Source organism: Lichenostomus cassidix, chromosome Z, assembly GCF_008360975.1.
Source record: "Lichenostomus cassidix isolate B80296 chromosome Z, HeHo_3.0, whole genome shotgun sequence".
NCBI classification, from domain to species: Eukaryota; Metazoa; Chordata; class Aves; order Passeriformes; family Meliphagidae; genus Lichenostomus; species Lichenostomus cassidix.
The window spans coordinates 55,348,936-55,375,968 of record NC_139511.1 but is presented as its reverse complement, the minus strand read 5'-3'; the positions used below and the strand labels follow the sequence as shown (position 1 = coordinate 55,375,968).

The 27,033-nt window shown below is 39.0% G+C and overlaps 3 protein-coding genes across 3 annotated transcripts in view; 2 read left to right on the top strand and 1 right to left on the bottom strand.

The window, feature by feature from the left end:
* The window catches only part of KIF2A (kinesin family member 2A), a 55,482-nt gene extending 37,853 nt beyond the window's left edge, over window positions 1-17,629 (top strand). The window contains exons 15-21 of the mRNA XM_085043316.1: window positions 2,877-2,987; window positions 7,247-7,314; window positions 8,994-9,107; window positions 10,262-10,412; window positions 11,918-12,019; window positions 14,005-14,140; window positions 15,949-17,629. Of these exons, the coding sequence (XP_084899442.1) occupies window positions 2,877-2,987; window positions 7,247-7,314; window positions 8,994-9,107; window positions 10,262-10,412; window positions 11,918-12,019; window positions 14,005-14,140; window positions 15,949-16,034 (768 nt within the window). The 3' untranslated portion in view covers window positions 16,035-17,629. The remainder of the gene's footprint in view (window positions 1-2,876; window positions 2,988-7,246; window positions 7,315-8,993; window positions 9,108-10,261; window positions 10,413-11,917; window positions 12,020-14,004; window positions 14,141-15,948) is intronic.
* DIMT1 (DIM1 rRNA methyltransferase and ribosome maturation factor) lies at window positions 17,586-24,433 on the bottom strand. The gene is made up of 12 exons (XM_085043314.1): window positions 24,197-24,433; window positions 23,993-24,066; window positions 23,561-23,647; window positions 23,117-23,178; window positions 22,914-23,007; window positions 22,759-22,808; window positions 22,060-22,183; window positions 21,855-21,947; window positions 21,096-21,160; window positions 20,930-20,993; window positions 20,319-20,425; window positions 17,586-19,584 (listed from the first exon to the last, which is right to left on the bottom strand). The coding sequence occupies exons 1-12, from the start codon at window positions 24,249-24,251 to the stop codon at window positions 19,542-19,544; spliced, it is 918 nt and encodes a 305-aa protein (XP_084899440.1). The 5' UTR covers window positions 24,252-24,433; the 3' UTR covers window positions 17,586-19,541.
* Window positions 24,434-25,631: 1,198 nt separating this feature from the next.
* Window positions 25,632-27,033, top strand: part of IPO11 (importin 11) — an 83,683-nt gene continuing 82,281 nt past the window's right edge. Inside the window, exon 1 of the mRNA XM_085043379.1 lies at window positions 25,632-25,987. The gene's annotated coding sequence lies outside the window, so the exon portion shown is untranslated. The remainder of the gene's footprint in view (window positions 25,988-27,033) is intronic.

The window sequence follows — 27,033 nt, the reverse complement described above, 5'->3', positions numbered from 1 at the left end:
GCAGCCTTTGCTTGTCTAGATTGTCTACTGATATGACAGGTAAAACAGTGTATTGATCTTTCCTCTAAATGCCTGAGGGAGCACTTACCAAGTCCCAAGTAGAAACAATGCAGAACCATTGTGCTATCAACTTACACGTAGTTTTTTTGTAAAAAAAAAATAAAAACACCCCACCAAAACCAACCATCTGAAATACAAAACAAAACCCCCAAACAAACAAGCAAACAAGCAAACCTCAAAAATCCAACTTCACAAAAAGTCCCCAGTGGCTGAATTTGCAGACATTTCTGATACATATCTAAATTGGAAGGCAAGTGACTTATTTCGGTACTCAAGATATGAAATATTAACAGGAAATATTCTTATTGATCTCATTATTTATTTTTTTTAATAAAAAATAAAACTACATTGATAACATATTTACTGCTGTTAATATATTAACTAAAGCAAAACAACAGCAACATGTCCAGAAAAAAATAGCAAATCATTAAAATAAACCTTGAAAGTTGAAATCCATTTTTGACAACTGCTCTTCATAGCAAATTGTCTGATATAGTTGCTTCACATATTTTCATACATCAATCCAGAACATATAAACAGAGCTAAGAAATACTACTTAAATACTCATATGTCTTTTTTGTTTGTATGTTTTTTAGTGTTTGAAAGACTTTCAGTCTAAATAGTGAAAGTAATTTTATGATGTCAAATTGGAGAAACAGTAGTTTTGAATGCCTCTGTTTTTGGTTAGTTTTGCTTAGGTTTACTACTCTCGGCATGAACACTGGTTTAAGATAAAGAATCTGAACCCCAAAATCACTGTGGTTACTTTTTTATTCCCAGTATAAACTTGGGAAAGGACTGGCATCTGACTAAACACACACCACAGAATTGTAATATATAATGTGTCATTACAAAATTGTTTAGGATGTTGAAAAATTAGAAGCAGCAGTTCCAAAACTGGCCTGTTCTGTTTCAGTATCAAAGTAAGCAATGCAGGGAACATTGGATTGATGCTACTACTAATTTCCAAATGTAATTGAATAAAGCTGTTTTGGTTTGGGGGTTTGGGTTTGGTTTTGTTTTTCCTAGTTTATTTATTTTGTACTGGATAGTGCTCAAACAACATCTATGGTTCAATTTTGTACAGATTGTGTTTTTAATTATAGCAAAAGGTTCTGCTGCTGCTGTACTAGTGATTTTCATCCAAATTATATGGGGAAGGAGGAAATAAAAATAAATGGAGGTCTTGCAGAGGTGTAAAACGTGGTACAAAAAGCTAGAAGTTTCTCAATGATATGTTTTCCACTATGCATCTATCCCCAAAATTATTACACAGCCTTTTCCATTGGTGTTCAGGAGCCATGAAGTTATTTTCAAGTTCCAGTTAAACTAGTATGTTCTGACAAGTGGTCTTTGTCGCTAATCCAGGATTTGCTCTTTCCATTTGGCTATCAGTCATGTCTTAACCTGTTCAGGATTTTAGCACAGGAAGTTGTTTCTGTAATGTCTCTACATGGAAGTAGTGTAATTTTGTTACCTGGTTTTCAGAGCTGTAATGAAAACCAAAAGCAGTTTAAAACTTAGTTAATTTAGAAGCTTGTGGTGTCCTTCTATAATCTTTTACTAATAAGGAGATAACCCAATTCTAATTTTTCACGAGAAAGCAAACTAATTTGTAATAGCAAACTGTTGTAGTAATTTAAAATATCTTAATTAAACTTGCTGATTGCCATATCAGTAATTGAGCATAGTACGTGCCTGCAGCTGGAGGAGAGGATTAGTAGAACTTCTGTAGAATTATTCATTTAATGCAAAGGCTATTCCACCCATTAGTGCAGCTAAAAACAAACTCTAATTTGAAGAACATTTGTAGTATGGTTGGTTGTAGAATTTCTGTGTGTTACCTGATATGTTAGAAGTGCACCAAGGAGGTCTTGCATCTGCAGAAATGTCTGTTAAGGGAAAGGCAGAATCTGGAATTAACAGTCAAAATATTATGATGACAACAATGCAAAAATTTAAAATTAAAATTTCTTTGCATAAGAAGTAATTTATTAGATGATGTTGGAGCATTGAGTGGACAGAAGTGATGGTTAGATTAATAGTATCTTGGTTTGCACTATTGTGCTTAGTTGCTGCTATAACTTCTATAGTAATTTCATAATTACATCTGTATGGTATTGCTTGCTGGAACCCAATCAATGGCAAATATTAGTGTAGCCCCATGCCTCTGTGAATGGAAGCGAAGATCTTATCCCTGTTTTTTCACATAAAGGTATTTTAAAAAAGGGAATGATTTACTGTTTTCAAGTGTCTTCTAACATGCAGTACATCAATAACACGCCGTACATCAATAGAGAGCCTGCTAGGTTTGTGACCTGTGGAAGCTTTCAGAAAGTTTGATTCCTTCTAAGCTGTAACAAGAAAGCATAGTGGTAATGATTCTGACAGTTTTAATGTCAGAATCAAGGCCACTGCTTTTAACTGATGCAGTTAATCCGTGTCCATGTCCATACTGCTGCAGCAGCTGACAGAGGTTGTAGGTCATTCAAACTTTTGTAGCTGGTAATCAGGCATAATTGTTAGCCTGAACATTTAACATCAACACTGTTTAGTTTTGTTGTTGGATACAAAAAATGTAAACATTTTGGATGACACTGAGACTGTTTTTAGGCTTCTAATCCTTTTTAAATTCCTTCCCCTCTACTGATCTTAATGAGAGGTAGAAGCCTAATGCTTATTGAATCCAAGCTTTAGTAAATTTCAGTGATATTTTAGGGGAGAGCATCAAATATAAGGCATATATTTTCTGATTCTGAGTTGCATTTTTATTATGTTTATTTAACCCATTATAAAGATCCTCTTTGTTCTTTCAGGAGTGCATTAGAGCCTTAGGCCGAAATAAACCTCATACACCCTTCAGAGCAAGTAAACTTACTCAGGTGCTAAGAGATTCATTCATTGGAGAAAACTCACGTACCTGTATGGTAAGTTGATTTGGTTAACTGTTCTAACCATTACAAAGAGAAAAGACACTGCAAATTTAGGCTTTTATGTTTAAAATCGGTTGCTTGCTACTGGCACTGTGTTGGACTTAAATTTATTCACTAACTGAAATTATATTTGGAGGGAGAATTCAACAGAGACATTTCTCAGTGGTTTAGATTCAATATTGGGAGAAATTTCTTCACCAGATGGGTTGTCAAGCATTGGAATAGGCTGCTCAGGGAAGTGGTCTTTTCACCATCCCTAGGGATAGTTAAAAGACGTGGTACTTAGCAACATGGTGGTGGGCTCAGGTAGGTTAAAGGGCTAAATGACTTCAGAGGTTTTTCCAATGGAAATAATTCTATGATTCTGTGATTCTGTGATTCTGTGATTTCAGATAACTTGTTCCTTCTCACTTTTTTATTGACCTTTCTTATTGCTTGTTCTAGTTTTCTAGCTAGGCAGGCAGCTAGAAACACTTCTAACTTGAGAAGTTTGTTTGTTTGTTTTTAATAGTGTCTTAATTATAAGGGTCTCGTTTGTTTTGCAGAATTTTGGAAACAGTGGTGTAGACTGGAAATGCAGTGATGAGTTATGATCTTTAAATGACGAAATTTAAATAAATAGTTGGTATCAAGTATCATCAGAATATGCTACAGGCTGTTGAGGGGGAAGTTGTTGGGATAGATGGGATCAATAGCTGTTGTAAATAAATACACAAAGGATATATAAGTATATATAAAATAGAGTATAAATAAAAATTATTGTAAATATTATAAATTATTAACTATTATAAATATATAAGTATATACAAATATGTAAGTAGTCACTGAATAGTTGTAAATGTGCATTTGCACCAGTCTGAAAAACACAATTCTTCTGACAGATGGTGGAAAGAACAGATAAAAGTCCTGATGTCCAGTTGTTTTATTTGTGCATCCTTAACACATTTTCTTATGAGAATGCAAACTATCTGCAGTGCACACTGATAACTAGGCTTGTTTGTGTTGGTTACTTTTCACAGGCTTCTTTGAATTAACAGAGAAGTCTACAGAGCGCAGTGTGAAAACCATGGTCTTAGGGTAGCTTAGTCTTCCCTTTAGCTCTTAGGAACAATTCTAACTTGAAAATTGTGGTAAAATAGCATTTTTATTAACCTTTTTTCCTTCAGTTTTCTGATGAAATGACAGGATAGTTTTCTTTCCCACTGAGACATACCTGACCAAGCTGAAGATGTCCCTGCTCACTGCACAGGGATTGAACTAAATGACCTTTAAAAGTCTCTTCCAACTGAAATCATTCTATGATTCTATAATTTCATATATCCTATGCAATATTAGAAAGCTAGATGGTGCAGCTCTAGCAGGTGTATCCACACTGCTAAAGGAAGTTTGAAAAATTAGCCTATTGGAAGTTACTCTCTGCACATCAAATAATTAGCATTTGTAAATATTTCATGAATATAGATAGATTTTCTTAATTAAGATATAGATTTTCTTAATTAAGAAAAAGAATCCCCTCTGAAAAGAGAAATAATGCTTGCATTATTTTTTTTTTTAATTTTCTCATCCACATAACACCAGTCTCTTCACAATTAAACTCAAGATACCCCTTTCAGGATAAGATACTGCTTTCAAATTCATTCTTCTGCTATTTTTCTTAGTAGTAGGACCACTTCTGACATTCTGGTTTTAGTGTTTGTTTACATGAGTTTTTTTAATTAAGACTTTAATCAGCAGAGTTGCATCTTAAGATACTGTCATGGTTTAACCCCAGCCAGCAGCTAAGGAATTTCTCAACAAGACAGATTTGATCCAATGTTCTAATGTGCTGCTTGAATAAGACATTTTGCAACTGTGTGGTGCTTTTCAATATGGAATGCATATAAAATAATGCAGTAAAATCTTGTGATTCCTAACTTACTAAGATATTCCTGAAATATTAAAATACCTGCTGCATGTTTTCCACTCACTTTCTGACGTATGGATCTGTAAGGAGGAAATTTTAGTAAATTTCATTGGGTAGTTTCTATACTTCATTTTTATGTGACTTTTCCTTTTATTGTTTATGGATATGTTGCAATTGTAAAAGTTACATTTTTAGGGATGGAATATTCTCTTCTGTATATAACATTAAACTATGACTTGGAAACATTTTATTTTTTCAAATTTCAAAAAAATATTTTGAAAATAACTTCGTACCATGGACAGTTATGACTAGGATTTGCTTCCTTCAGAAGAAATCCAGAGACTTAGGGCAACATAAATAGGTTTTTTAAAATTTTATCAATCATTGCAGTTTTATTGTTCTTGTCCTTAAATAGTTTAAGCAACCATTTTAAGTGGTTGGTAAGTTGCATCATAGGATAATGTATCATCATTTGAAAGTTGCAATGTGACTACATAGAACAGTCTCGTTTTTTAACCAGTACTGCTCCTTGACATGTTGCATCCTTGATGTGCTGCTGTCATAGCTGAAGTTGTCAGACCCCTCAGCCCTCCAGGGTGGGAGTAAGAACCTGCAGACTTCCATACCCCAACAGGGCCATTGATCCCACTGTGATGGCTTATAAACAGTGTAGACACATTCAAAAGAGGAAGAATGGTAACTACAGGTCTTAAAAATACTCCTGTCCATAAGTAGTGCAGCTTTTTCAATCCTCATTTGGAATTAAGAGTGAGGAAGCGAGTGACAGAGAGGTCAGAATCCTGTCCTGCCTGGACTGGGCTTGTTGAAGCATGAGGAGAGGTCATACACCAAGACTTGTACACAAATTTGTGTGCCTGGAACAGGGTATCCACACAGACCAGGGCACCTTCAGTAGCACTTCCCTAGAGCAGCTGTACCTTATGCTCTTTAAAATGTTGGAGCAGTCTGCTAGTGTTGCAGCAGTGGTTGTAAACAGATAAAGCAAAAGCCACACACATAAAGCAAAGGAGAACATAAAATTCATTCACCACTGCCAATTGTCACGGCAGTTCATCTGTCCCCAGGCTGTATCACAGGGAACAATGCCTTGGGAAGACAAATGCCCTCACTCTAAACATCCCTGTCTGTGGCATGCTCTGAACATTGAACTGATGGAAGAGATGCATGCATTTTTCACATTATGTTGTTTGGAATGATTTTAGGAACTTGGAGGCTTTTGTTAGTTAGCACCCCGAACAAGAGACATGCAGTTGTGTAATTTTAAACATAAGCTAGTTGTTTTCCTTAATAACTTATGTGTACCAGTATTAGAGGTTCAAACTTAGGGATGTATGGTAACAGACTCTTCAGACTTTCTAACCCACTTCCACCACGTATTTTTCCTTTCTCCCCAGAAGGAGAAATTCCTCTTGGGATGACTACCTGTACTTTTATACAGTTATGTGAGCAGCAGGGTGAAAGAGAAGACTGGGATTATTTAATCACCATCAGTTTCATTCTCCTGAATCTGTGATGCCACAATAATGTTGGTGTGCTGGATCATAGACGTTTTTGTTCTGGGTAGAGCCTTTACAACTCTAGAAAAAAACATAGGTGGAAAAATCAGACTACTGAGAGAAACTAGGACAAATAATGATCCCACTGTTTCACAATCACAGTTTCTATTTTTGCTGATTTCGGGTAAGGTGGTGCTATCTTCAGCATATTTTATTTAACTGGAAAATGAAAGACCTTTAGATTCCAGATATGTCTCATAAAAGGTTTGCCATCAAGTATTGTTCACAGATAACTTCCAATTGAGAAATAAATACGTCTCTAATTAGGAAAACGGTTAAACAGATAAACAGATAAACTCAAGCTTATCTTTACTATTATTAAGTGTAGTTTCTGATGTGGCCAAGTCAGCATAGAATCTCCTGAACAGAGGACAGCCTACAAAGATACAAAAAATAAAAGATATGAAAAATAATGTGGCAATTGTCTGTAGGCTATATTAGACTTAGGGTCTACTGAGTTGCATATTTCCTTTTTCGAGGCATCTATTTTTCAGTTACAATTTTACATTTACACAGTATGTTACCAAAATGGCTGGGGAAATCAAATTTCTGTGAATTCTTGAAGTTCCTTGTAGGGTTAAAAAAATTAAATTGAAGCTTTGACTGGACATCTGGTTCTCTGAGATGTTGTTGTAAAAGGATAGCTGTACACAGCAGACTTTTTTGTAGAAGATCCGAAATGAAACTGGAAATTAAAAAATATATACATTTAAGTTCATCTACCCTTTCCTCTGTACAAAGTGATTTATTAATGTGTGGCTTGTTTTCTCCAGATCGCTACAATTTCTCCAGGGATGGCATCATGTGAAAACACTCTAAATACATTGAGATACGCAAATAGGTATGAAAAAGGTTATTTCTTACAGCTATACTGGCTGTTGATGACTGATATTTGAAATAGTGTTGTTCCATGATGTATGATTATTTTAGCTACTTGAATAATTCAATTGTAGTTGCATTTCTTAATAAGATTAAAACCAAATTACTGGTCCAGGCTCACATTTAATTTAAATTGTCACTTTGTACAACCATCATAAAAGAATCCATTGAAACTGCATCTATGCTATTATCCAGAGATGGATAATGTGGATTGCAAGGTGTCTGGGAGATGCTACTATTAGTTTTGCCCCTGCTTTGGAGGGACCATCTCTTGCCCTAGCAGTAGTTGGTGTTCAGGATGATTCCCTGGGGTTGGCTAGAATTCCTTTCTGTGATGTGATACTTTTTTTTTCCATCCCTGTGGTGAAATTGCGGGAAGTTGCCAGTCTGTATTATATATACATATGAAATTTCATACTTCCCAAATTCAGGCAAATATTTGAGAATGCTAAGTAAAGAGGCAGCAAATTCAACAGGCTTTATGATCACTGTAGAGAAATGAGAACCTCCAGAGGCAATTTCATCGCTTCTGAGACCTGTACTGCTCTAAGTGTGTTCACCTCTCTTCACTGAGTGTGAAAGGAGCCCTCACCTGCTGCAACTCTCCTGTGTTTAAATTCTGGTGGAGATAGGGTGATCAGCTGTTGTGTGTCCCTGCAGCCAGACCTGTGACCCAGAAATGCCCCATGCTTTGCTGCAAAGGACAAAGGTGGCAGAGAGCCTCTGGACCATCAGAAGCCCTGGCTTTGCCAGAAGAGGCCACCATCTGGATGCCTGCTTGCCCCAGTGAGAGGTCTGGCAGAGCCACAACAGCTTCTGTTTGGCTGAGCACAAAGGCCTGCTAGGAAGGCTTACTGCCTGCTCCTCTCGATCTCCAAATGTCCCTGTGTCTGGGTCAACAGAGCTAGTAGTAAACCTGCCTGGCTTGGACCAGTCTGTGTGATTTCCCCCCTGGTGAGAATGAGGCATCTACTCATCTGCTTAGAGTAACATGATGCACATTCAAGACTTGTTGGAACTTCTACCGCTTATAGAGCTTATACCGCTGAAGTGACTCCATAAAAAGTCACTACAAAATGAATTAAACACCTCTTTCTAGTGTACTAAATAGTTGTGCTGAAACTCCCATTGGTGTTAAAATAGTATGTTGTTATGGAGTATATACCTGTCACTGTAGTGATGCTTCATGTGTTTTGTATATTTTTTTTTTTCTAACAATACATAATTTTTATAATACAGTTAGTTTTTAGGTACTGGATAATAGTGTGTGGGCAGTGACAACAGGAGGCAAAATAGAATTTAAACTTTTGTAGCTGTAGTGAGTTGATACTTTAAAAGGATCCCTTTAGTAGAATATTGAATGTAGACCAAATTATATTAACTATACAAGCTGAAATCTGGAATTACTCTTTTCAAAACACTGCTATTATACTCCCCTGAAAATGAGCAGTGCTGGTTTTGTTCAGTTTTGTTAGTGATCTGAACTGTTTGCAGACGGTTTAAATATGTCGACACACTTGTGTTATAAAAATAATTTTGTAGTTAAACTATTAAAGAAGTATGCTAATCAAAGAGTTGTCATTTTGACTGTGTTTATGAGAACATTTTCTTTTAATTTGCCACTGTATTTTGCTGCTGCAGAGTAAAGGAATTTGGAATTAGTCCTTCGGACATTCCCTTCTCACAGGGTAGTGGCAGTCGCTCTGATCTCTCTCCTTCCTATGAGTATGACGACTTTTCTCCTTCAAACACCAGGTCTACTTCATTCTATACATGGAACTTTATTTTTAAGTTTTCTTTTTGGCTATGTAATCTTACAGACCAACCTTTCATTAGTCCCCCCTTGCCTTGAGTCACACATACTTCGTTTTTATTTTGGTTTGGCAGGTGATGGTTCTGCATGATGTGCAATCATCTTCCCAGTATTTTGTTTACCCTCCTTAAACATCCACATTCTGTATCCAGGCTTGCTAGTTTCCTTCATACATTAAAAAAAATAGAAATGGTGATGTCACCTTTGTACATTTAGTGGACCAAATCTAACAGTTCTGTGTTTAGGGTAATTTGAATATCTCTGAAAGAGAAAATTTTCTTACATATATACATATATACATATATATATATATATAATTAAAACTTTTCAGCACTCTGAGGATAAATCAAAAATATTTTCCATTATAGTAAATAAGTGCTAATTGAAAAAACATTTTTCCTATTAAAGAAATTAGGATTATGCTCTAAAACTTGGTATGCTTTCAGACTTGCATGCAACTTTCATAAACTTGCTTTTAAATGGCCTTTTTTTGGACAGAATCATCATCAATCTTTCAAGTACTTATATGCTGCGAGAGCCTACCATTTTATTAAAATATTTTCACCTTTGTAATTAATGAAAGGATCTATTTATTTTCCAAAATAATTGCCTTCAAGTTATTATTTTCTTCAGAATTTCTTGGTTGGTTTGCTTATAACAGGTAGTGCAGAGCTGATTGACTAACTTTTTTAAAGCGCAGCTGTGTATGCAGAGAAAGAAAGATTGTCAGGTCTAGGGCGCCAAATGACCTTTTCTTTGAAATATCACTCATTGTTAAGGAGTTAATGTTCAAGAGTTTGAAATTTTTGCCCACTTAACTGTTAACAAGTAGTAAGATTTGAATCAGAAAATACTTCTTGCTAGCAGATTTACTTTAATCCGTATGCAAGTAGTAAAAATGCAAGAGTCCATGCCTTTTAGGAATTAGACTAACATCTTTTTGTCACTGAAAACACATTAAATTTGTGAAGCTGACATCATCATCTTCCTTATTAAATTAATTAATTGCACATAAACCTGTAGAGCTTTATTTTCGTTAGTGACTCTTTTACACAGGAAGTTACTGATTTTCAAATAAAACATTTTCTGCCCATAGAGTGAAGGAGCTGACGGTTGATCCTAGTGCCGCAGGAGATATTCGTTCCATTATACACCATGCTCCCAATCAGATGGATGACTTGGAGACACAGTGGGGTGTGGGAAGCTCTCCTCAGAGAGATGATCTCAAACTGCTTTGTGAACAAAACGTGAGTGGTTTACAGAATTACATGGAAAAAGATGATGACATACAGTGGCAGTGTATTTGTAGCCTTTTAGTAAGATTGTAAATACATACAGCATACCCCTTCACCTTTTCTCTTTATGGTATTGTGTTCATTTCCATGCAAAAGAAAAACCAAACCCAAAAATGTTTTTTGAAGGGTTTCTTTATCTTCCTTGCTGATTAGGGCTTTTTATGTCTAGGCAGACTGTGGTGATTATCTGTAGTATGCATTTTTTCCATGACATAACTGCATTTTTTAGGCAGTTGGAAGTATCCTAAAACTTATCTGTTTTATTTAATGCCCTTTGTGGTTTTGAGCATTATTTTCTCTGCATCCAAACCCCTTTTCAATTGAGTTTGTCTTTCCCTATATGTAGAAATCTGGCTACCTATCATTCCTCCTCCTGGCATACTGATTTTCCTAGGGTGAAACCCCAGTGCACTGTTTGGGAAGACATCCACATGATGTTCCCAGCATGTCTCCTCCCCGGCTGCAGGAGTAGGGAGCTGAGAGGTGTCTTCAAAGGGCATTTTCCCAAATTGTTAATTATCAGCTTTAGTCCTGGTTCTTTAAATATTCAAAAGGGATTAAAACCCAGTTTGTGGAAATACCCATGAAAAATAGAAAGGAAAAATCCTTACAATCCTAACATTTTTCACAAGACTCTCTGTCTTGTCAGACATCTCTTTGGGGTATCTGCAGTATATCTCACTTTAGGAAATGACTTTTTTTCCAGGACTCTGTTTCTTAAGAACATGCTAGTGATTCCTAGAGCTTCCCATTGGACAGTCCTTCCAACCATATATCCTTTCATATCACACTTGTTCATTGCTCATGTTGAATGAAATTAAGCCTTACATAATGTTTTAAAGAGTATTTCAAAGGCATTGTATAAGGAACTATTCTGTCTTGGTAAAACATTAATTACAGCCTACCTAGCACTTTCCTCCTCTATTGTTAACTGTTTATTTATAAAGAAGCTGCCTTTGTCCCAGTTTGTAAATCCATGTGTGCATTCTTCTGATTTATCAATAACTATGTACATTTTAGATTTCTCCCTTCACATTTATTTAACTTTTTTTCCCAAAGGTTTAATTTAATTTTGATTTTTTGAAATGTGTTGAATGTAATTGCTGTTCTCTTTTTTTGAAAATTGTTGCCTGTCGCAGCATGCATAAAAAAAAGCCCTGACAGAAAACCAAACTTGTTATTTTTATGTGGAATATTCTGATTTCCAGTATTTGCTAGGATTAATTACTGGAAATTTTTAGTGAATATTAATGAAATTTGACTCTGTAAATATTTTGAATTTATTGCCCCTTCTACTCGTTCCTCAAGGTTTTCTTGTTAGAAGTATTAAATTCTATTTTTTGACAGGTTTTGCCTTCTGCATATTTTTTTCCATGTTCTGTGATGAAATGGGTCACATTCAGTATATTTCCGTAGCAATAGTTCTTTCCAGACTAACAAGTTTAACTTGCTTTTAGGAAGAAGAAGTTTCTCCACAGCTGTTTACTTTCCATGAAGCTGTGTCACAAATGGTAGAAATGGAAGAGCAAGTAGTAGAAGACCACAGGACTGTCTTCCAGGTAAAAGATGGAGCTCCACTTTATTTTATCCTATTTCAGGAATTCAGGTTTTCCCAAAGAAAGAACATACTCTTGAAGATGGAGGTGGATCTGATCTGTAGGAGTCATTCTATCTGTGAAAGATTCCTAAATTGATATATTATGTTAAGCCGATTGTATAGGAACAGATTCCATAACAACAAATCTTTGTCCCCATGATGAAAGAGAAGTACATTTCATTCCAGAAATTTAGTAAAATTTTCCTTTGCTGGGCTGGCAATTAATAATAATACCTCTGTCAGCACCATTTCTCTTTGGTCATCTCCCCACAAGTATTGTCTCTGAGTATCCTTCTGTGACATCTCGCTCTGAGATCCAGAAGAGACACATGTATTTCAAACTGCCTGTCTGTTTCCATGTTACAGCTATGTAAAGATTTCACTCACTATTAGTGAGGGCTTTTGAAAGGAATACTGCCCATTTAATGCTGGGTAGTGCTATGGAACCTTTTACACTCACAAAATAAACCATGGTAATAAGTATGTGTTCCTTGTTTTCACAAGGAGATGTGGAGTGCTTCTGTTCATAACCTTAGAGCCCTTAGGCAGGCTGTCTGTTTGGCACTTCTGTTCCTAGAGAACAACAGACTATTAAACCTGTAGGGACTACATACATCTCCTCAACTTAGGTATCTAGCTTTGTGGATGTTAAATAAAACATTGTACAGTGGATGTAGAGCTTTAGTGAACTTAGTTATGGAACGTTAGCCCTGAAGTAAAAAATGCAGAAGTGTGAAGTCATGTGCCATATGCTGTGGCTATGTCCTAATGCGGCTTCTGGAGAGACAAACTGCATTAGTTTAAGATGTAATTGCTTCTGCGTGTCCATCTGGCCTTCTGCTGGAGATCACTGCTGCTACCAGAAGTCCTGGGGAGGAAATGTGTCTGAACCTCAGCTCACTTCATTCACAGCATGGGTTGTTAGTTTATGCTGTGTATGTAGGTGGGCTGCACTGATACAAAATCCAGCAGCTGTACAGCATTCTTCTGCAAGCAGTTGATACACAACATCCTTTCCTAACAAAAATGGCTAAAATATACCAACACAACTAATTGCGCTCTGTGTGTTCATGGGTCTTTGTCTTCGATGGACAAGGTTATGTTAGGTGAGATGAATCTTATCCCAGTGTAATCTGCATCTGTCCTGAAAGTAAAAAAACAAACAAAGGGTTTGGACTACATTTTCAGCTTTTCTTGGGCTATGGAGTACAGAGGGAAAGACTCCATTTTTGTATGTCAGGAAAAGTTTTCTAGTATGCATGGATCTGTCAGCTGCTTTTTTTTTTTGAACCAAAGCATTTCCAATGGGATCAGTTTTCCTGATCACAATTTTTCATGGTTCTGTAAAATTTAAACTCCTTACTGCATTCTTCTTTGCTGCAAGCCTTATTCCCCCCCCTTTTTTTTTTTAATATTCAGAGTGCAAAGATTAGGTGCTTTAACCCACCTTTATTGTACTGCTGTGTGTAGATTTAGATCATGTAACAGGGAGTTTAAAACAGGTCTCCTTTTATACAGCTTCTCTCAAAATAGGACAGAATTATCTCGGTTCCTTGAATGTAGTAATGACTTGTGACTACAGTGGTAAACAGCCCACACTTAAAGGCTGACTTTAAAGTTTGACTGTTGTCTAAGGGGACACAAACATGACATAAAGTTCTGTTCCCTGAATTTCTTAGCTTTATAACCACCTAATGTTCTGAATTCGAAGAGAATTGGGTAGCTGGGATTTACCTGTTGCTGATGTGACCACGGAAACTAAAAAAATAATATAGAAAACATACAGTTTTGCTGAATTAGGAAAAAGGTTTCATTTTAGGCTTGAAATCTGTTTTATTGAGGTGACTAGATAGTTACTGTGTGGTCATTTTGAGAAAAAGTCTTAATCAGCTCTTTGTGTTGAAACTTTGCTGATGTATTTTGTTGGATTTTTAAACTTTTTTCTAGGAATCCATTAGATGGTTGGAAGTTGAAAAACTACTTCTTGAGATGACAGAAGAAGTAGACTATGATGTGGATTCTTACGCTACTCAACTTGAAGCAATTCTAGAGCAAAAAATTGATATTCTGACTGAACTTAGAGGTAAATTGCTTTTAATCACTTTTCTGTGCATCCTTAGCATATGCTATGGAGAATTCCAGTAAAAACAAGGAGGAAAAAGATAGTTATTATATTCTAGAGTCTTATTTCCCTGTTTATGCTGCCCTTCAGTGGAAGGAGCATTTATTCTGCAGTCTTAAGAACAAGTTCACATCTGTGATCAATTCATCCTAACATAAAGGAAGAATCTATACCACCAGGAAGTATAAACTCAATCCTGCAACTTTTCCTTTTTTTCCAAAACACTAAAAGAAGAAATTTCAAATCAACTGTATGAAAAAGAATAGAAGGCAATGCAATGAGGAAAAAGTAGTAGGAGCTCCCAGTCCCTGCTGTTGCATTCTGTAGTGTACCAGGGAGCCTTGCTGTCATTTTTAAGACTGCTTAAGAGTGGCATCAGGCTCTGAGTATTTTAGTTGTTAGTTTACTTTCTTTTCAACAGCCTTTCTGTTTGAATTTTGTCAGCCTGTCTTTGTTGAAAAACAAACTGCAGCTAATTCTTAGTGCCCAAAATTAACTCTTCCACTTGTCTTCTAAAATCAGCTTGTCAGCTCAGTATGTCCTGGAGATGAATTTTTCCTTTTCATTTTTTGTAAACTGTTTAGACTCCAGTAGACATACTGCTATACTGGTAAAAGCTTGAGGGTGAGTTTGGGGGCTAAAGGGAGAGTTTTCTTGATCTATCTTAGAAAACCGCAAGTTAAAATCTTTTTACTCAGTATGAGTATCCGCTCAGAATACATCAAGCAGATCAGAGGTAGCCTGCTTGCCTCATAAGCACGGCGGTTATACTTTAGCTAGGAGTTGGAGGTTCCTTTTGTTTTTATGGATGATGGCTTTCTCTTCAGGAAAGAACAATATGACACACCAGCAGTGAAAAAATGCAGTTTAGATGACTACCTGTTCTTCAAAAATTTAGTAGGTACTGTTTTTGAAAAAGGCTACTGGAGGTAAAATGTTAAGAGATCTTGAATCTTTACAGCCAGCTTAATATAGCTAGTTTTACAGGAGGGAACATGTGAAGTCAAAAGTTCTGTCTCGGCCTCTTCTGTCTTCTGCTCATGGCACATAATGGTCACCTAAATTGTTCAGCCCTTACTTCTGTCACTGTGGGACTGACATATTTTTACCATTGTTTTGGTTTCCTTCTTCCAATTCTTGGACATATTACTGGGGAATGGAAAGGAGAGGAATGGAAATATGAGGATGCCACACTTCCTTTCTTAGGTTTCTCCCATTCTTACTGAATTATGATGAAACCAGTGAATGATGCATTTAACTATTTACAGAGCATAAGTTCCAAAACTTACTCACAAATGTTTTTCACATTCTTAAGAAAACAGAGGGGACTAGGATTTACTCTTCTGGGTTTTAGCATGGACAGAAATGGCAGATGGTACACTAAATATAATTTTGTATGTCCCTAAGAGTGGTTTGGTAAGTGCTGGGAAGGAAGAGGATGTAGGTGGTGTGTATCTCCCCGGTTCTCTAAGATAAAAGGAAAATGTAAGGAGGATGTAAGTGTGAACAGTTTACATGCTGAAAATACAATTGTGCAGTTTACAAGCCTATGCTGCCTAGAGACAGGGTTAGCATCCAAGAAGAGACTAAGTTGCTAAGCAACTTGTTTGTATGGTATTGGATGTAAGCTTATCTCAATCCTCTTGTAGTTTGTAGTATCAGCTATTTTTGTGGAGGAATGTTCATTGCTGTGCTTTAGGGCTGGGATGTGTTTCAAGACTTATTGAGCACAGGCACATCAGTACTCATTCTCTTCTTTTTCATTAAAGACAAAGTGAAATCTTTCCGGGCAGCTCTACAAGAGGAGGAACAGGCCAGTAAACAGATCAACCCGAAGAGACCACGTGCCCTTTGAAATGGGCCTCTGCTGCTAATAAAGGAATCCATGAACCCGTACTGCTGTAGCACACATTTGTTACAAAACCTAGTGGTCAAGAGAACTCAACTACTTGAAAGTGTAAAAATGTTAGAAATGTTTGTGGAAATGTCCTGTTTCTTATTCACCTGAATGACATTTTCAGTTTTAAGTGAAATGCTCCTCTGATGTCTACAAAATGCTTCTAGACCAGACAGCACAACCATGCAGGGTTCAGATCTGTGAAGCACTTTGTTTGAAATATTTCTTTTATTCAAATAGTGAAATGTTTGGAAATAATTGCCATATTTTTAATAACGTAAAACTGTGGCCATTAAAAAGTCACAGCACTTCCTTCTGACCATGTTCAGTTTTATGACAAAGACCAGCTGTGCAGTTTAAAATTGTGGAGTGCATGCACACACCTCACTAGTGATTTTACGTAACTTCTCTTCCACAGACAGCTGTGCTTACTCCTCTCATTCTGTGCCTTGATGAAGGCTACTTAACCCTAAACATCCTCTTTCTGAAGCACAGCCTTAAAAAACTACATTCCTTATTTGTCAATATAAATTACTTTAGTGTGTGTACATTCTTGATGTGTTCCAAGACTTATTTTTTGGTGGCTAGTTTCATTTCACAGGATGTGCCATATCATTTTAAGAGGAACTGTGGGCTGTTAAGAGTGAACAAACAGCTGGACATTCCATTCCAGCAAAAAAAAAAAAAAGAACAAATCAACAAAAAACCCACAAAAAATATAAATTAGTTGATGTATATTAAAGGGTAATGTTTTAAGTACTGAGGAGAGTTGTATCTTAGGATAATGCAGATAATATGATATGTGGTATGGTGTGATAATGCTATGTATGGATAAGTTAACTATCAAACTTTGGGGATAAATACGTCCATACTGGCCTTTCACATACTGTTTTAAAAACTTGGCTTTTGATGCATGACAAACTTACATGTACATTAACCGTAGTTTGCAGGTAGTTTGAGTAGTTCTGTTGCTTTAAGAAGTAGCTAATACCTATTTTTCCCTTTGTACAGTGCCAGCAGCTGAAAAGTGGGGTGAAATTGCATCATTTGACGATTTTGCACAATACCTCTACCTAGCGCTAATAGAAATCCCACAAGTACCTGAATTCTCACAAATGGCGCCATGTGTATCAGCACTTTTTAGGTGGTGGCACTCAAGTTATTTTTGCAAGTCTGTATCCAAAAAAGATTGACCTTTCATGTAAGAACTTCTTGTCAAATGAAGAACTGTAGACCTCTCTAGGAGTTCTCCCTCTTTCCAGGAGTTTGTATCAGCAGACTTTCCCTTGGAAATGTTTAAAAATTACTTTTGGAATACAAGCCTGTTTTGTTTGTGCCAGGCTTGAGGGGGATATAAGGGGAAGGCAATGAAAAGAGAGTTAAATGAGCCAGAACTTCTTGTAGTGTTTAATGTTTGTATCTCCCATAGAAAGGTAGGCTATGGGAAGCTCTTGTCGCATCATGGTTAAAAAAATCCTCCTGTGTGTAAACATGGAAACTGAAACTATGTAGATTTTACATAATGTGTTTAATAAATTAAGCTATTAAATGAATTACATCTGAGAATTTTTGTTATGCTTTGGGAAGGGGTTCAATTTGTAAGGGCATCAGTTACATTTTTGAAAAGGCCTTAGATTTCAGAATGAGTATTTACTTCGGAGGTCAACTCTTCTGTCCAAGTTTGTTATATAGAAAGAAGTTCCCCAGACTACTGTCCTGACTTTAGTGTTGCAGCAGATTTAAAAAAAAAAACCACACCTCTTTCTGAACATTTTCTGAGATCATCACCCATCACCACTAAAAGACAAAACAATGGAATGGAAGGCAGCAGCTTTTGTTAGCAGGTGATAGTACAGGTTATCATGTAGTATCAGAGGTTTCTCTGAAGCTGCTAGCTGCTCTAGAGAATTCTTACTTTCTAAAAAGCCTCTGAAGACTGACATATCCTACAGGAGTAACAGCGGCTTCCATAGTATTTGTCCGGGCAAGCTTAGCGCCACAACCAGGCTGTGGCTTACTGCAGGTTCCAAAAAGAGGACAGGAAGGACAGAATCAGATTTCAGCACCTTTTCACAAAGCCCAGTAAATTTCATCCGTCCTGTCAGGTAGCACACGCAAGCTGAAAACTGTTTACTGCTAGTCCTTGTGGCAGAGCCTGCTCTATGTCAGAGCTACACTGACACTGAAGCAGTGACAATCAAGAAAAATCATAGGGCTAGTTGTTGCACTTGATTGCCATAACGGACTGAAATTATTTGAATAGGGCTCAAACAAGCTTTGATTGCTGTCGTGTAAAATAAAAGCATTTGGGAAGTGTGACCTGAATCTTCAGCACTTATTCCTTCTGTATGAGGCTGAGCATATTCCTTGTGGCTATTTACCCGACTCATCATTTGGTTCTCCATGAAGTGAAGCAGCACTAGAATTACTGAATTATTAAACTGTGAAATAAATGTGCAATTCAGTTTTTGAAGTCAATGGTTCAGGATGCCTGTAAATTTGAGGCCCTATTTCTATCCATGCTTCTGAATCAGTGACTTTTAAAGAACTGACGGGATGTCAATGGTACTGCTAGCTAGACCTAGTCTTAAGACATCTTTTCCAACCTTAATGACTCGATGTGCATCAATGAAGCTTTTCTTAGAGGAGGTCTGGCTAATTTGCATGAACTGCTCTAAGTCTCATTGAAAGCTATCATCTGTGCTAAAACTCCTTGCCTTGAAGGGTGAAATAGTTACTTTAAAAAATAGCTGCTTTAATTTACAGCTGACAGAAAACCCAACCCTTCTGTTTGTGTTCATGAGCTCGGGCTCTTAGGTATTTATTTTGTGATTCCTGCAGTGGAGGAGAGGGTTAAGACAATTCTGTAAATGATATCAAGCCCACAAGATATATTCTTTTGTTTTCTGAGAAACACTCACTGGGATTTCTCTAGGAGAAGCAGATTACTAACAGGCTTGGAATGTGGGTAGTTACCAGAGGGATGGGAGAGACAGGCACCTCAAATCAAAAGGAAGTGTTTAAATACACTTTAAAACAAACACAAACGGTTTATACAAAAAAAAAAAAAAAGGAATTACTAAAACTTTCTTTTTGTTGTCCAGACCACTTATGGGTTGTACTGTTGAGTACTGTCCATGAATATATTTAGGTGAAGTCCATGACCAGAGAACACAGATTTCAGTCATAATCAATCCATGTTTTGGGTATATTTAAAAAACACTGTCATGAGGTAGTCCAGCACCTCACTTCAGCTGTGAAAGAATTTACTGCTTTTACAATACTGAGCAGCAGCTTCTTGCCTACTGTCTGTGATAAGACTGCATGTAATATTTTTTGCAAGTCCAAGCATATACGCCGTGTTCTGTTCATTGCTTTTATAAGAGCTTGTCCCCATTGCACTCACTCTGGCTTAGGTAAAATTTTGGTGAAAAAATACAGCATCTTTCATTCTTCCAGCAGGATCTATGAAAAATGAATGCCTTCTGAATTGAAGCCATGTAGCAACCTGAAAGAGGGAAATATGTGTATTAGAATTCTAGCAATTTAAACTTCAGCTTAAGGCATTTCTAAGATGTGCTGGCTGTCAAAGAAACTAGCATGAAAGCAGCCATCACTGATCAATTGCAAAGAATTTTTACAAATACGAAATGAGAAGTTACTAGCAAATTTGCCATTTTAGAGATGCATAGAATAAATAGGTTTTTATTTTCAGTGCACTTAGTTGTCTTGGATCCTACCAGGTTCGCTATGTTTCTTCAAAGAGCAGTAACTGTCTTAGTTCTCACACTGAGAAAGAGCTAGGAACTTTTATCACGAATTAGGAGAGGATTCATGATGCCACCAGAAGGAAGAGCAGAATATAGCAGTTAATTATTCATATTTAAAATCATGCTATAGACTATGGCCTAATCATCAAGACAGAAAAAGGCTGTGTAAGACTCTACAGGAATTTTAATAATCAATTTACACTATGGCCATTTTTAAAGGAGACACAGAAGCGTCTAGTGCACAAGCACCTGAAATAGGGATCCTTAGCTAGTTGCTTCTCAATATTACAAGCAGCATTTAAAATATGTAAAGTAGGGCTTAAGTGTTCACTCATGTTTGGGACTGGAAGCAAGGAGTGTCTGGTACCGAGAGGGAAACCTTACTATTCCTGTGCAACCCAATACTAGTCTATGCTACACAGGTACCGATGCAGACAGAATTTAAAGAAGGCATAAAGAGAAAAAAAAATACCGAATGAAATCATCTATATCCATTGAGCGGGCTCGTTTTTCAGAGTAACCTGTATCTTTTAGGACTGTCTGTATTTTCTCTGCAATTTTGAAGTTTTCAGGGATTTCCTGTCAATGAAAAATAGGATAGAAATTATTTTCTATCATAACAACATAGAAAGAGGTTCATTTAAATAATCTATCTCTTTCCTGCCCTTAGAATAGTTCGTGCTTCAAGCTATAAAAACGAGGTTATACTTTTTATAGTACGGATTATTGTATTGTTCTATTGTAACTGAATTTTTATATCTCAGCTCATAATACAGTATATATACAGTATATATACAGTATTGCAAAGCAGAGACAAAACATTTTATTAAATTAGTAAAAAACCTTCAGACATATATAAACAATATTTTAATAACATACTCAATTTTAAGCTTTTTCACTATGCATTAATGACCCTTTTAGATTTTTCTCTGAGAAAAGAGGCAAGTTCCTCCCATCTTCAAACTCTTTTGGAAAAACTTTAATATCTTAAGCTTTTCAATGTTAATTTTTCACTCTTATAAAAGTCAGTATGTAGGTCACAGCATACATAGATAGAATGTAATAGATTAAGAAGGAGCTTACTGTATTATGTAAGGAACAATGAATTCGGTAATTATGATCCAGCAGCTGCTCTACAGCGCTTGACCTGAAAGAAATATATATTTAGCACAAAAACTGAGCTGTAACTATTGTTCACTTGATTCAAACTTCAAAAAGATTTCCTTTGACAGAAGTTCATTAAACTTACTTAAATGCTGCGGAGAGTGTCTTGTTTTTCCTAACAAAGGCTATCCTTACCAGACCATCCCACTCCTGAAATTAAAAATTTCAGAATTTCAAAATTTCAGAAAGTAACATAGAGCTACCACAAACAGGAACAGTTACTACTGACAACTTCAGAACAGTACTGAACACAAAGGGAAGTCCTTCATGAAAATATCTTTCTGAACAACAATACTTCACAAAACCTTTTGAATTGTACTTGCTGGTGTCTAGGATCTGTCTATTGGCCAGATCTTATGTGCAGAGAAGGCAGACACTTGCAGAAAATCTGGCTAACCTTAGGCAAGGCTGAAGTGGTCTTGAAGTCTTCTGAAAATTAAGAATACTATTGTGTAACAATTGTCTTCTGAGTTTACACACACTCATCTGAAGATAAATCTTACAGATATTCCTTTGATCAAAACCTGCAAAATCATCAGCCAGAAACATTTCTGGGAGATATAAACTATGATGAATTATTACTAGCAGATTATTGCTAGCAGCTCTCCAACTGACCTTGGTGTTATGGGAAATACTGTACACAAAGCTGCACCCAGCTGATGGTGGCATATTCTGTTAATGTCCTAACACGAGTCTGATCAAGAGAGAAGTAAGTATTTTGGAAACTACAATGAACAGCTGGCACTTTGTAGTAGAATCAGCACATAGAATTGAGTAGTAAGTGAAAAGAAAAATGAAATTAAGTATTATCACTAGCATGTTATGTCAAGTACACACTGCTCACCTGGAAGTTGATAGGTGGTGGTGGATTCTTTGGCTCTATTCTGACAACACTAGATTCGACTTTGGGAGGAGGCCTGAAGTTGTTCTTCCCAACCTGTTAGTCAAGAGCAGTCAGGCAGCTGTGTGAATAAGCAGCAAATTCCTCACATCCCTTGAAACACTCTTCTGTCTTTGACAGCTGAGTTACCTAATGCACAATCACGTACCTTCATCAGATGGTCCACTCGAGCTAATAACTGAGTATTAATAGAGAGTCGGCAGTACAGTTTACTTCCTGGTTTTGCAACCAAACGAAGTGCAAATTCCCTCTGAAACATAAGTATTGCACACCTGAAAGTAACAGAAGTGAGAAAATCAATTCAAAGTAATCAATTTTTATGCCAGAAGCCAACTAACACACTTGGAAAACACACAAATTGCCTCAGCACTTACCAACATTCCTCTCAGTGAGAGAAATCAAGAGCTGCTGACATAATGATGTCTGACACATAGACAGGGCAGTTACATTTTCAGACCAGACAACAAGAAAGTGACTTGCCATTTATTCTACCCTTTCCACCCTTTTTCTTACGTAGGAAGGTATTTCAAATGCTATGATGGTATGCTAGGTATTTCAAATGCCTGCTTATCCCTGGAATAATAATTAGTTGTAATATTAGAAAGGTGTAACTCCTGTTTTTATCTGCTGGGCACTCACTGTTGCCAAGTTTAAATTTCCTCCTCACACTCAATACATCAGCATAAATTTAATTTCCAGGCACTGTCAGGCTATGTGTAACAAAAAAATTTTGGTGCAGTTCTGATCCATCAAACTATTATTTTCAGAAATAGAAAAAGATTGGATTTGGAAATATTTTTAAAACTATTTCCTACCAGGTAAAACAGAGCTCTATTTTTTCACATACCTGAAAAACGGTCTATGAAGCAATAACTTGAAAACGAAAGGTGAAGAAATCTGAGAAAAAAAATAATAATATAACTTCTGGGAAATTAGCATTTGAAAATAAAATTTGTTATGCTGTTGTATGCTATGTTGTATGCTATTTTGTTTATCCCATACCTGGTAAGGCAAGTTAGCCACACATGCATCAAAGAATGGTAAGTCTGTTTTCAAGACATCTCCAACCTTGATTTCAAGTTTGTTTGCTAGACACCTGAGGGGAAAAAAATACATTGTTATCCTCAGATAGACATGTTGCCAAAATTTTTGCCAAAGTAGCTCCACTGCTTTAAGTGCTCCCTGTTTCCACAATTGATACTTACGTGCCCTGGACTCTCTTCTGAAGCTCACCAACAAGCCTGGGGTCAATTTCACATGCAATAACCTGAAAAAAGTACATATTTGCAACACCATGCATCTCCTCCGAACTGGAATTCAATCATAAAAAGCCCAACCCTGCACCTATTGCTGTGGGTGTAAAGAATTCTTTAAAAATCCCTATTAGGCTATGCACCTTCCTCCCTCTCCAAATATACACAAGCTTTACCACATAAATGGATAGCAGCAATGTAGTTTGATAAAACCACACAAAATTTGTGTGATCAGCTAAAAACTCATTTGGATTATTCAACTGTTCAGAAAAATATCCATGGAGTATTTCTACTTATGTGCATCATGCCTATGAAGACCCTTCTGTTTTCCATAGTCTATGCCACAGCATGGTCAGAGCTTGGGAAGGTGGTGTCTGTGGGGGAATTCGCACTCACCTTTTTGACTTTCTCCAGCATCTTTACTGTCAGGTTCCCGGTTCCCGGGCCCACTTCCAGAACCACATCCGTGCGGCGCAGGGCAGCCTAAGGACACACAGCATTTCGGTGCTTTCCTACCATCGATTTCGTGCAGTCATTTGGCTTTAGAATGAAACTAAGTGCTTTTTACAGAGCAAAAAGGTGGAACTGGGTGTCAAGGGAGCGTGAGAGCTGTTTAGGGAAGAACGAGACACGGGGAGAACAAGAATGTCCTGGCGCTGGTGTATGCGGGATGGCTGGCCACGCGTGAGGAACCAGCGAGCAGCCTCGCCGAATGAAAAACAAACCCCAAGCCCAACACACACACAAGCAGCATCACGGCAGCAACAGCCGCGGTTCGGCAGGTCCCTCCGCAGCCAGCCCCGCTGCCCGGCCCGCCGCCGCTCCCACCTTGTCGATGATGCTGTTCACCACCAGCGGGTTCTTCAGGATGTGCTGCCCGGCCCCGGTGTTGAACAGGATACCTAGGGAAGGCACCGGCGTGTCACTGCGGGCAGCCGCGACCCACCGACACCCCGCCGGCACCCACTCGGTGCACACACCAGCCGGCCTCGGCTCCCGCCATCCTGCCCGCCCGGCCCGGGCCACACTCACCGCCGGCGCGGCCCTCCCGGCGCTCCGGCCGCTTCCCGGCCCGCGCCTTGGGCATGGCGAGGCTCCACTCGGACCCCTTCAGACCCGCTCGGCCCGGCGCCGCTGGGCCGGCTTCGGCTCGGCTCGGCTCGGCTCGGTTCGGTTCGGCCCCGCTCGGCTCGCCCGGCCCCGCGCCCCACGTGCTGCGCGGCACTACAGCTGGCGAGCGGCCCCGCGTGCGGCCGGGAGGCGGACAGCGCCCCCTGGCGGGCCGGCGGACCGCCGCCGTGGCAGCCGGAGCGGCGCGCGCCGATCCCCGCGAGCAGCGGCTCCGTCACGGGAGCAGCGAGCCGCGGGACATCCGCCCTGCCGCGAGCCGTGCGCGCGCCTGCGCCACAGGGACCGCAAACGCCAGCGCGTTCACGGGAGCTTGCAACGGTCTATCGGTGACTTACACACGGTGTGCAAGGGGCTGTGTTCGTACCCTGAGCTACTCTGCGGGCACACGGCAGGCTGGAAACCAAGGCAGAAAACAAGACATGAATGGAAGAGGGAGAGCGAGACAAAAAAAGAAAGGGGGAAGGGAAGGGAAGGGAAGGGAAGGGAAGGGAAGGGAAGGGAAGGGAAGGGAAGGGAAGGGAAGGGAAGGGAAGGGAAGGGAAGGGAAGGGAAGGGAAGGGAAGGGAAGGGAAGGGAAGCATTTTACAGAGCGACACTCATCAATTAGTGCCAATTACCGGTGAGGTAACGGGGCGCTTTAATCCCCCGATTCTGCACAAAGCGCCTGTCCGCACACGGCCCGGAGCGGCAGTGCAGGTGCAGTCATTCCCAGCCGCTGGCGCGTCAATAAAACGCACATCATTTTATACATACCTTTTCTATTTTATTTACTTTCTTACATATTGTTTAGCTTTACGTACTGATACTAGTACCACGCATGTGGGCCGTGGTACGATGCGCCGCCCCGCGCCGCGCCCCGCCCCCGCCCGGAACGCCCTCAGAGCAGCTCAGAGCAGCTCAGCACAACGCGGCACAACGCCAGCCACCTGCGCTCTCTGCGCTGCGGCGGGAACAGCCCTGCGCATGCGCGCAGCTGCCGCCTGACGTCACGGGCAGCGCGCGGCCCCGCCCCCGCCGCCCCAGGCCCCGCCCCCGCCCATCTTAGCCGGCGGCGCGGCGCGGGCATCGCTGTGGCGTCGCGGGACAGTGACGTCAGGACGGCGCGCCGGGAGGCAGTGGTGCCGCCGCGGCACTGGCGGGTCCCGGTCCGTGGGAGGTTGGGAAGGGACCGGGAGAGGGAGGGAAGCGGCGGTGGCTTCCAGCGAGGCAGCGCTCGGACCGTGGAGCCCCGGGGCTGTGTCGCTGCCGGCGGTGCTGCTCCTACGCGCCCGCCTGGGCTGCTGCTCCGGCGGCCGTGGCCCCGTTAGCGCTCCCGGGCTGGCGCGGCCCGGCGCGGAGTGCCGCCGCCGTGCTGGCTCAGGGCACCGCGCCTGTGGTTGAGGCAGCGCGGCCTTCCGTACCTGTCACACCAGCTGTGGCAAAGGGCCTGCTCGCAGCTGGAAGGAAATAACTGTTACCTAATTCCAGGGAACTGTTTCCCGCTTTCTCCTTGAAACAGCTTTTAGTCATGATAGAATTAAAGGGAAAGCAGGGGAGGAACATGAGGCGTTTTCTGACAGAACTTGTTTGCGGAAAGGGGCGCGTATTGGCCTTTGTTATAGGTGATTGTTTTCTTCCTGCAGGCCGAAGAACAGCAGTTTTTCTGCAAAGCAGAGTCTTCCCTTAATCAGAGACAGGCTCAGTGCAGCAGTGGTGAGTTATTTCTCCAGTTTGTTACCTTAGAAGACAGCCTTGTGTGTAAAATACAAGAACAAGCCCCCAAATGGCATACTGATGCTTCTATGTGCCTTGCTTCCCACGTGTATAGCATATTTGATGTCTTTTAAATTAGCCCGCAGAGCACATCAGCAAAACACTGCCGAATTCGAATTAAATTCATAGGATGTGAAAAATACCTGAGTTTTGGCGAATAGCATATTTCTTATGGAGTTTGGTTTATTCAAACTTCATGGCAACACCAAATTTGTCACTGCTCTCTATTTTTCCTCTCTTTTTCTTTCATTGTACTGTTCTGATCCAGGGCATTAATTATGATGTATATAAACAATATAAAGAAGTTTTTATCACCCATGCTTTACATACAATGTTTTGAAACTGTATCATCCGAAGTGGGATTAAACTGAAACTGTTCCAGAGCATGAGGGATGACTGAAACTTGCATTTCCATCTCAGCTGTTGGGCACTAGTTTGTTCTTAAGTGGTCTATCTGTCAGGTCTTATTGAAAATCTGTTAAGGGAGTGAGATTGACCTTATAATATTGGTCATCCTAGAAAATTGTCATTAAAGTAATTATTAAATTTATTTAGATAAATTAAAATTATTAAACTTAAAATATTCTTGTGTTGTCTCTGTATCCATTTGGATTTTTTATGTCATCAGTACTGAACCCTGTGACAGAGTCTTTTCTGAGTTCATCCTTGGAATTGCCTCACTCATTTCTTTACTGCCATTTTTCCATGGGATTTTTTGATCATTTTGGTGGTTTCTGTTTAATGTGAAAGGTCAGAAATTAATATATATTAATATATATTAATATAATCTGATTGGCTTTCTTTGACATTGTTGTCAGCCTTGCTCTTTGCTGTCCTTTATTACTGTGTTCCTCATTGTTCTTTGTTCATGTATTCTTTGTATCTTCTGCATGCTTTTTTCAGACCTAGGTTTTACTTTCAAGGTTACGTTTTTGTAAAAATGAATTTGTGGAAGTTCTACTCATCTGTTTCTGTCAGTAGCAGTA

What these genes read in the sequence shown, in the direction of transcription:
- DIMT1 (XM_085043314.1), bottom strand. Translation starts at nt 24,251, where the DNA reads ATGCCCAAGGCGCGGGCCGGGAAGCGGCCGGAGCGCCGGGAGGGCCGC. An exon ending in TGAACAGCATCATCGACAAG is followed by an intron (nt 23,648 to 23,992) that starts GTGGGAGCGGCG and finishes GTGTGTCCTTAG; the next exon opens with GCTGCCCTGCGCCGCACGGA. An exon ending in TGCTGGAGAAAGTCAAAAAG is followed by an intron (nt 23,179 to 23,560) that starts GTGAGTGCGAAT and finishes TACTTTTTTCAG; the next exon opens with GTTATTGCATGTGAAATTGA.